We start from the raw sequence: 10,548 nt of genomic DNA, 5'->3' as shown, positions 1-10,548 counted from the left end.
AAGAATAATAAAAGAAAGAAAAGATCCGAATAAAATATTTCTAAAAACAGTTAATGGTGTTAAAAACACAGAAGGTTTAATAACCATAAAAGTAAAAATCTTCGATACAGAAGAAGAGATGGATGTATTCATTATAGAAAATGAAGACTTTGAAGATTTCATAATTGGCTTAGATATGATAAAGAAATTTAAATTAATACAAAATGAAAATTTAGAAATAAAACAAAGGAAAGATAATAACACAAAAAAGACAGACAATGAAATTGTTAGAAACCCCACACAAAAAAAAAGGGAAATAGAAACATATGCAATAAACTTTAATGAACACATAAAAGAAGATGAATTTGAAATAAAAATAAAACACTTAGATGAAAAGAAAAGAAGCGAAATAAGAAAAATTATAGAAAAATATAAAAGGTTTTTTGCAAAAGATAAATACGATATCGGCACTATGAAAGAGTACGAAGCACGAATAGATCTAATAATCGATCAATATTGCAGTAAAAGGCCTTACAGATGCTCAATAGAAGACAAAATGGAGATAGAAGAACAAATCACAAAACTTTTAAGGAAAAATCTCATCGAAGAATCATATAGCCCATTCGCAGCCCCAGTAACATTAGCTTTTAAAAAAGATGAAAATAAGAAATCAAGACTTTGTATCGACTTTAGAGATCTAAATAAAAATATAATACCACAAGCGCAACCGTTCCCAATAATAGACGACCTAATAATAAAAACTAGAAATTGCAAATATTTCACAACACTAGATATAAACTCGGCTTTCTGGTCAATCCCACTACGAATTGAAGACAGAAGAAAAACAGCATTCGTCACACAAGAAGGACACTTCCAATGGACCTGCCTACCATTCGGTCTAAAAACATCACCGGCGATTTTTCAACGAATCTTAAGTAATATATTGAGGAAACATGAATTAACACGATTTGCAATGAACTACATCGATGATATCTTAATACACTCATCATCATTCGAAGAACATATAAGTCACATAAAACGAGTATTAGAAGCAATTACAAGAGAAGGCTTCAGATTAAAATTCAAAACATGCACATTCGCTGCAGACTCAGTGACATATCTAGGACATATAATACAGAAAAACACAGTAAGACCACTCAAAGACAATTTAATTTCAATAAAAAACTTCCCAACCCCAAAAACACAAAAAAATATCCGACAATTTCTAGGAAAGATAAATTTTTATCATCAATACATACCAAAGAGTGCAATAATACTAGACCCATTACACAAATTACTCAGAAAGAACGAAAAATTTGTGTGGTCGAAGGAATGTGAAAAATCATTTGAGGAAATAAAAAAATTGTTATGCTCCAGACCCATACTGGAAATATTCGATAATAACTTACCGATAAAAATCCTCACAGATGCATCACTAGAAGGTATCGGTGCAATATTAAAACAAAAACAACAAGATGGGAAAGACAAACCAGTAGCGTATTTTTCAAAAAAACTAAACGAAACACAAAAAAGAAAGAAAGCTATATACATAGAATGCCTAGCAATAAAAAAAGCTATACAATACTGGCAACACTGGCTAATTGGAAAAAGATTTACGGTATATTCAGACCATAAACCTTTAGAAAATCTAAATATCAAAGCTAGAACAGATGAAGAACTAGGGGAGTTAACATATTATTTATCACAATACGATTTTCAAATTAAATACGTTCCAGGAAAAGACAATACTGAGGCAGACTGTTTAAGCCGAAACCCAGTACTAGAACCGGATGAAAACAAGGAAGAAATACTGAAAATAGTAAACATAATAAAAATAGATGAAATAAAAATAGACCAAGAAAAAAACAAAATAATACAGAAAATAAGACCAAAACTAATAGAAAAAGATGGAATACTCTATAAAAAAATTAGAAATAAAAAAAAAATCTTATCCGAAGAATTAGGTACAAAAATAATAAAAGAAACACATAAGGAATGGTTCCACATAGGCACTAGACAAATGATAAATAAGACATGCCCATACTACACAACAAAAAACCTAACAAAGAAGATCAAAAGAGAATGTAAAAATTGTGAAATATGCATCAAGAACAAATCAAGAGGCCAAAAGAAGTACGGTTTAATGTCACACTTGGGACCAGCAACAAAACCGTTCGAAATAATGTCAATAGATACTATTGGAGGCTTTGGAGGACAAAGATCAACAAAGAAATACCTCCACCTGATAGTCGACCACTTCACCCGATACGCATTCATTTCAACATCAAAGACACAAAATGCCACCGATTTTATTAAATTAACAAAAAACGTGCTAGAAACAGACGAAATTGAAACAATACTAACAGATCAATACCCAGGAATAAATTCAAAAGAATTTAAAGAGTTTCTAAAGGAGAATGATGTAAAACTGATATTCACTGCCGTAAACGCGCCGTTCTCAAACGGCCTGAACGAGAGATTGAACCAAACACTAATCAATAAAATAAGATGAAGAATAAATGAAAAAAAAAGAAAAGAAAGCTTGGACAACGATTGCTAGAGAATGTGTAGACAAATACAATGAAACGGAACATACAGTTACAGGTTTTACACCAAAGTACTTACTGGATGGCTCAGACACGAGCATTATACCAAAAGAATTTAAAAAAAAAACAAATAAGGAGGAATGGATGGAAAATAGAAAATTAGCCCTAGAAAAAATCATAAAATCACACAATTATAACAAAAAATTATTTGATAAAAGCAGAGAATATTACGAATTCCAGCCAGGAGACTTAGTATACATAGAAAATGGAAACAGATTAAACAGGAAAAAGCTAGATAATTTAAATATTGGACCATTTAGGATAATAGAAAAGATATCAAACTCTATATACAGAATCAAAACTGGAGAAAAACCACTAGAAACAAACCTATTCCATACCACAAAACTAATACCATCATCAAAGAGCGAAGAAGATACAAATAAAAAAAATTAAATAACGACAGCTTAAACTGACAATGTCAACATTATTGAGAATTTTCACCCCAGGCGGGGGGAGATGTAAAGAAAGTACACATCCTCCATTCGAAATCTGCCGCGCTTCTTCTTCTTCTTCTAAATTTAAATGGCCCAGGTTCCGGAGTGACCGGATAAACGTGGCCAGTCGTTTCCAAGACACCACCAACTCTCCACAGGAGGTCCCCAGAAAAGGAAAAGGATGATTTCTTGAGAGACTAAAGAGACTCCTAAAACACACGCGGAAAAATTGCCTTGCGCCGCACGCGGCCCCCAGCGGATCTCCACAGCACTTAAGCGCAGAAAGACACGGGGGGGGATATATCAAGGGGGATGGGGGGAAGGGAGAGAAAGAGACTCTCCCCGACCCCCACCCCAGCGCGCGAGGTTTAAATAGGTACATCAAAAGACTTAGCAAAAGCGAGTAGAAGTCTGCAAAATTTGTGACTAGGATTGACAAGCAAAGTTTATATGAGCAAAATATTATATGAATGAGAAGGGAAGGTTTTATTTAGGTAAAGGACTAGTGGTCTAGCTCTGCGTCTTGTAAAGGGGCAAAAGAATACTGTATGGTTAAGGTCTTGTCTAGGATCTCCACATTCACAAGCCGGAGACGGCACCATATTTTTCCTAAACAAGCTATAGTTGAGGTTGTAATGATTTGACCTTAATCTGTTAATCAATACTATTTCGCTCCTGGTGAGTTTCTTTTTGAAATACCAAGGTTTAACAGTCGTAGACGAGAAATATAACGAGTGGTAGTGAGTTCCGGTGTGAATAGCCTTGTCGTTCAAATAATCCGTGAAACGAACACGGGCCTTAGCTACTGCCTGAACCTGAAGATCTGAGTAGGGGGTACGGAAAAAACCTCTAGCTCCGTCAACACACGCCTCTTTGGCTGCCTTATCAGCCAGCTCATTGCCTAAGATGCCCTTATGCGAAGGAATCCAAAAGAGGGAACAGTCGATGTTATTGTGTTCCAATTGAAGCAGAGTTTGCTTTATTTTGTGGATAATATAATTACCGTTAATCAATCTGTGAGACGAGATGACTTGTAGTACACTGCGGGAGTCTGAAAAAATGTAAATCTTAGAATAACCCGCATCTAACGTCAAAATAAGGGCTTGATATATTGCCCAAGCTTCCGCAGTAAACACTGAGGCGCTGCGAGTCAGCTTGTATTTGAAGCAATGTCCAAGTTCCGGCGAGAAGAAGGCCGCGCCCGCACATCCATCTTCCGTTATCCTTGATCCGTCTGTGTAAACGGTGAGACCGGATGGGTCTAATTCTTGCAGCCTGTCGTTGAAAGACTGAATAATTTCATTATCGTTGGATTCTTTAGAACATGAGATAAAAGATTCAAAGTGTTTACGTAAAATGATATTTTACGACTACTCTCGAACGAAGTCTACAGACTACTCTCGAAAGCAGGAATAAAGTATGAACGTGTGAGATATCATGTTTGTTGGTAATATAACATCTCAGCGAGGAAGACTTTGCCAGAGCCTGAGCCTTTTGCGCACGGGTGTTAAGACTGCATTCCAAAGATTCGATACTGTTTATAACTGGGTGATTCCTCTTAGACATGCATTTAATGACAAATCTCTCACTGAGGAGATTAAATCTCAGTCTTAAGGGGTATTCTTTCGCCTCGCACAGCATGACATTTATAGGAGTAGACAAGCGATATCCCATGGACAACCTGATGGCCTTGTATTGTAACCTTTCGAGTTGATGGAAAACTCCTGCATTACCCTTCCATGTGAAAATTGAACATGCATATTCTATAGCTCCCCTAAAAACTGATCGATATATGGTAAGTAAACAGTGGGGATGAGAGCCCCACCATACAGCCCCGTGAGAGTAGAGGTGATGTTGACTAGAGCCTTTCCTTTCTTCACAAGATATTCCAAGTGCAGGTTTCCCTTTAATTTGCGAATCAAGTATGACTCCCAAGAATTTGACCTTTTCCATTCTGGAATGGGGAGATTGTTTATAGAGAGAGAGCAGCCTGGGGCAGGCAGTGCCTTGGAGATCGCAAAAATCATCCAGCTTGACTTGGAGGGGGAGAGAGATAAGCCTTTGGTCCCAACGTAGTTCGTAACTTGATTTAAGGTTGTCTGTATCCTGTCAACTGCCGTCTCGGGGTTGCGATGAGAAGTAAATATCACGATGTCGTCTGCATACTGTAGAAATTGTACATTTCTGGACATACAGGATCCAATCTTGCAGAGGGCGATATTGAAAAGTAAGGGGCTCAGCACTGAGCCCTGCGGGGTACCTTTGTACGATATCCGTTTTTCGCCCAAATTACCTTGTTCCAAGAACTGCACCGATCTCTCGACGATTAGATTTTCTATAAATTTTCTAATGGTAGCCGGAACGCCAGCATCTTTCAGTTCGTCAAGCACAGCTGAGGGCAGAATGTTGTCGAAAGCGCCTGTAATGTCCAGAAAGACTGCAACAAAAAATTCGCCATTTGCTATTGCCGTAAGAATCTGATTCGTGAACGTAACCAGGCTATCATTGCATGACCTGTTGGGACGAAAGCCCATTTGCTCATTGGGAAGAATTGATTGTGACTCAATCAGCCACACCAATCTCCAGTATATAATTCTTTCGAATAACTTAAGTATGCACGATAAGAGAGAGATAGGCCTCATTCCAGAATTACCGGCTTTGGGTATGAAAATTACTAAAGAAGATCTCCATTCGGTGGGGATGACTCCCTCTTGAAGAAAACTGTTGAAAAGATCGACTAGTAGCTCTCTGTATTCAGACGGAAGGTAATCAAGCATATTGTTGCTGATTCTATCTAATCCTGGGGCGGAATTGTTATTGGCTAGAGAGATTGCCATATTAAGATGTTCCGTGGTGATTGGGGTGTCGAGCTCCTTGAATATATTTTCCGATTGTTCTTCCTCCTTTTTCATATCGCTGAGACTCGTTGTAATGTTATGTAGACATGAAGGCGGGCATAGTTTTTGAATTGCTCACTGGTCAACTGCCTCTCCTTGAAGAGTTCCATGTTTTCGCGTGACATTGATAGATTGCGACGTTTGAATGCTTTAACTAACGACCAGAGTTTGGAAGAAGGAGTTTTTGCATTGAAAGTACCCACAAATTCTCTCTAACTTTTCCTTTTTTCCTTATAGTGTTTTGGAGCATTTGGATCTTTCTCTTTTAAATGTAAGGAAGTTTAGGATTGTTGGGTTACTTTGCCACTCTCTAGCAGCCGCTCGACGAGTTTCTATAGCCTCTTGGCATTTGTTCGACCATCATGGAGGGGTTAATTATAGAGGAAATAAATTGGCTGTTATTAAACAGATTCTTGATTTTGTCTAGGAAAGCCAAAATCATTTCGAAAATGCTGCCCACTGATTCGGATCCAGGGTTCGAGCCTGTATCACCGAAGTTGGACGGTGGGGGTTGGTTATGTCCATGAGAGGAGATGCGGCGGCCATATTTGTTATAGGGACGTGAAGGTGCAGAGGACACATTTTTATTGCTCGTTGGTGGATAAACATTAGCAATCGACTCACCAGTTGTGCCCGGACGCGGATGTGGGCTGTGCTGAGAGCTCATCGGTTTATTTCTTGATGGTTTACCTTGCGTGTCACGTGCGTCGTGAGTGGAGTTTGCTGTGACATCTGCGTAATTCATTGGCCTAGATGACGACGGAGAGCTCGAACATTCCAGAGGCGAGAAAATGTTGTATGAAGTAAAGCCCCCATGATTCTACTGAAGCTCAGAGGTCTTGCGTGTCACGTGCGTCGTGAGTGGAGTTTGCTGTGACATCTGCGTAATTCATCGGTCTAGATGACGACGGAGAGCTCGAACTTTCCAGAGGCGAGAAAATGTTGTATGAAGTAAAACCCCCATGATTCTGCTGAAGCTCAGAGGGACGTTGTCGCAGGTAGGGGTAATTACGGTGGTTTACTGCAAGATTAGAAACGTTACCACCATTATTATACTTAATTATCTTTTTAGCTTCGACATGGGGAATGTTTTTTTGTGCTGCAAGGTTAATCACTTCTTTGTGTCTTATTATCATAGGGCACACAAAAGAGGTGGCCCAGTGATCACCACCACAATTAATGCATTTTTTGGCTTTATGCTTATTCTCGCATTCAACTAGCTTGTCGTGATCTCCTCCGCAATAAAGGCATCTAGGCTTGGAGCTTTTACAATCGTTGCCAATATGACCCACCCTGTAGCAAACGTAACAAATGCGAGCCTTAGGTATATATGGGTCGACTGAATATAAGGCATTAAACAAGGAAACCTCATTAGGCAAATATTGGCCCGCATTTACACATACCTGTCAGAGTATGTATACTAATACTGATATAGTACAAAAAATAGCAGATGTTAAATTATACCACTTGATTCCTAAATCTGTCTTCCTCCAACTGCTTTTCAAATAATTGTAATTCTTCCTCTGATGATATTGGCAACTTAATATCCAATTCTTCTTCTATATTTATTGGCTCCGATATTTTCTGATCAAGTAAATCAATTTTATATTGTATTGTGTCCACTTTATATAACACTTTGTTTAATTTAAATATAATTTGCTTCATATATTCTGAAAAAGAATTTTTATTTAATAAATTATTGAATAAATTTTTATGTGAGACTGTAGTAGTTGCGTGCGTGCGTGCGTGCGCGCGTGTGTGTGTGTGTGTATGCGTACGTGTGGGCGTGTGCGTGCATGCGTGCGTAAGTTCTTCAAAATATTATACTTAAAATACATTTGTCTGTATCGCTTTTATAATAACATAGGAAAAAAAAAATTAGGATTAACAAGACATGTACCAGGAGAAATAGAGTTATCTTCATCTACATCAATAACAGTTTTTTGAGAATATTCTGACACATTTGGAATACATTGTTTGTCAACATCTATGTACAGAAGAAAGAGACAGAAAGCATAAACGTTAGTACAAATTATTTACAAATAGTTAATAATAAGGTTTATAGTTCTATTTACTGTTATTTCTATTATTTTTGTTAATAGAAGTTCCTTTATGTGATGTCTCAATATTTTTAGCAATTTTATTTATTATCGGTGTAGTTGACATAAAATCTTGTAATTGTGGAAGAGGAGGTAGCTGTTCCTTCTTTTGAATCCGTTCATTTTCTTTATTCTCTTCCTCTGAAGAAGATGAAACGTATTTCTTTGCATTTGTGCGTCGTTTTTGTTTGTTTCTTTTTTTTAACTCATCGGATGAAACTTCATTTTCTATATTAGATGTGTCTTGCGCAGTGATTAATTTTTGAAGTGCTTTTTTATAAGTTTCTTTGAAACAAAAAATATATGACATAAATAACCTATACTTATATTTACATATTAAAGAAAATGTTACTTATTTTTACCTGCTACGCCAAACATTCTTTCTATAGGTAGTTCTTCCTAATCTGATTCATTGCTTGGTACTTCTTGTTTTATTATTGCTGTATTAATACGGAGTTTAGTTTTATAATGACTAGGCCAAAAACATGATTGGTTGTCTGCATTGTACCATATTGATGGTATTATTTGTAGTCCATCATGAAATTCAGCAATTATATATCCACAGTTCATTCTTCTGGCAGCATGTTTAAAACAATATTGTATTTGTGTATACATATAAAGAAGTTTTATAAGAAATGTTTCAAAATAAAAGTGCACTGTATATTAAAGTACATGCTTCAAAGGAAATATTGCAAATATGTTTGAATCATTTCCAAACGGAATTTTCCATGCTTTGCATAGTAATTCCGTAATTGACCAAGAATATATATTATCGCATCTTATAGTCATCACTTTAATGCCGAATTGGCTTGATTCACAAGGTTTAGCATACAAATCTTTTACTTATGAAAACTTCTTACCAACAAAAAATGTATCATTATTTTTATCGTTGACTATGTTTAAAACCAGAATACACGTATTATTTTTTAAAATACAGCAATTATTAGCAAAACTTTTACAATTTATATAAAATTGATCATTAGATATTTGCAGATATTGTGATTTAACATTGTTATCACATACTGGTCCATTATTATGCAAACCCTTACATATATATAATTTTTCATTATTGGAATTTTTTTTTAATAACAATGACGATACGTGTTCAATCTCCTTGTATCTCTTTATTAACTGCTGCAGTGGCTTTTCATTTTTCCTCAATTGTTTTTTTATACTTGTCATAAAGTTTTCAAAACGAAAGGCACTGAAATTATTTACTGAACCAAATGTTCGAACATCAGAACACAAATGTACCAAATTATGAACATTATGCGATACGTATTCTTTACCGTATAATGCTTCAAAAGTCATAACAAAATTGTGAAGTAAAGCTTCAGCAAAATTTAAAAAATATCCTTGGCATAAGTTTGAACACGTAATAATTGTCATAGCTGCATGGAGTGTGAGAAAATGATTATAAAAATCATTTTTTAATATACGACGTAATACTATAGGTCCTGTATATAAAAGAAAATATCTAAATTCTACTGCTTTCCAATGTTTAATATCGCTGATAGGTCTTGGCTTCCTAACAAATTCTTTTGGAGTTGAAGTTTTTATTAAAAGTAAGAGATGTGATATTTTATTTAATTCTCTTCTGTTTAAACGTATACGTAGCGGTCCTTTTATCCAAAGTAGAATCATTTTTTTACAAACACCCAAACATACCAAATGCATATAATCTAAAGGAGTGTTAGTTATAGGTAAGAACCCTGGGATATTATTCAAAATACTAAAATCGATTTAAAAATTTTTGTAAGCCTGCATATCAAACAATTCATCTGTCCTTAAAGGATATAATTTTTCACTTGGAAAGCAAATTCTACCGTTTACATATTCTCCTTTGATGGTGCATTTTGTACAGCTATAAAATCCTGTATGGCCTTTTGTACATAATACAAAAGATTTCGCTGGTGCATCACATATTAAACCAAACAAACTAATTTTTATTACTTTATTATTATAAAAATAACCCTCGTTTATCAAATAAATTAAATCATTTACTAAAGGTTGTAAAAAAATATTTGAATTTTCAGGTTTCTTATATCCAAAAAATGCACCAACAAGATACACATCATTATTCGTTGTATTTGAACATAAAATAGGCCATAACGATGCGTTTGATGATTTTGCCAACGGAAGACCATCAACGTTAATTAATAAACGAATATATTCATTATTACATTTCAATAGCATGGTTCTAATTATGGAACTTAAACCCCAATAAAAGTATTCACCTCCACATATTTTTAAATTTTCTGTTTGTCTGGGAGTTTTCAACAATGTCCGCGCATCTTTAAAACAATTACAGGATGTATATTTCTGTAAAATATTTAATAATGAGTTACATGCATTATGGCGAATATTGTACTTTATACTCCATTCAGCTATGGCATTAATAAATGCTTCTTCATTATTGTTATTATCATTTATATTGTCTACATTCGAAATCTGTAATATATTGTCATTATGTTCTTCTATATTATTATTTACAAATTCATAATGATTATTATGTAAAACTGAATATATGATA

At 35.2% G+C, this 10,548-nt stretch overlaps 2 protein-coding genes across 2 annotated transcripts; one reads left to right on the top strand and one right to left on the bottom strand.

Annotated features, from left to right (window-relative positions):
* Positions 1-451: 451 nt before the first annotated feature.
* LOC108772486 (uncharacterized) lies at positions 452-2,491 on the top strand. The gene is made up of 2 exons (XM_018538019.1): positions 452-914; positions 1,938-2,491. Exons 1-2 carry the CDS (start codon positions 452-454, stop codon positions 2,489-2,491), a joined length of 1,017 nt encoding a protein of 338 aa, XP_018393521.1.
* Positions 2,492-2,684: 193 nt separating this feature from the next.
* Positions 2,685-5,931, bottom strand: LOC108772485 (uncharacterized). Its single transcript, XM_018538018.1, has 5 exons — positions 5,673-5,931; positions 5,214-5,456; positions 4,609-4,923; positions 3,565-4,334; positions 2,685-2,690 (listed from the first exon to the last, which is right to left on the bottom strand). The coding sequence occupies exons 1-5, from the start codon at positions 5,929-5,931 to the stop codon at positions 2,685-2,687; spliced, it is 1,593 nt and encodes a 530-aa protein (XP_018393520.1).
* Positions 5,932-10,548: the final 4,617 nt, after the last annotated feature.

Source organism: Cyphomyrmex costatus, unplaced genomic scaffold (assembly GCF_001594065.2).
Source record: "Cyphomyrmex costatus isolate MS0001 unplaced genomic scaffold, Ccosl1.0 scaffold191, whole genome shotgun sequence".
Classification (NCBI taxonomy): domain Eukaryota; kingdom Metazoa; phylum Arthropoda; class Insecta; order Hymenoptera; family Formicidae; genus Cyphomyrmex; species Cyphomyrmex costatus.
The sequence above is the reverse complement of the archived record's forward strand: the minus strand, read 5'-3'. Positions and strand labels throughout refer to the sequence as shown.

Bases quoted from the DNA above. Each gene is read 5' to 3' on its own strand.
- LOC108772486 (XM_018538019.1), top strand. From the start codon at position 452: ATGAAAGAGTACGAAGCACGAATAGATCTAATAATCGATCAATATTGC. The intron at 915-1,937 runs GTAATATATTGA...TCTTATCCGAAG, and splicing joins GATTTTTCAACGAATCTTAA to AATTAGGTACAAAAATAATA.
- LOC108772485 (XM_018538018.1), bottom strand. From the start codon at position 5,931: ATGAAAAAGGAGGAAGAACAATCGGAAAATATATTCAAGGAGCTCGAC. The intron at 5,457-5,672 runs GTAATTCTGGAA...TTTTTGTTGCAG, and splicing joins AATTTTCATACCCAAAGCCG to TCTTTCTGGACATTACAGGC. The intron at 4,924-5,213 runs GTATGTCCAGAA...CGCAAATTAAAG, and splicing joins CCTCTGCAAGATTGGATCCT to GGAAACCTGCACTTGGAATA.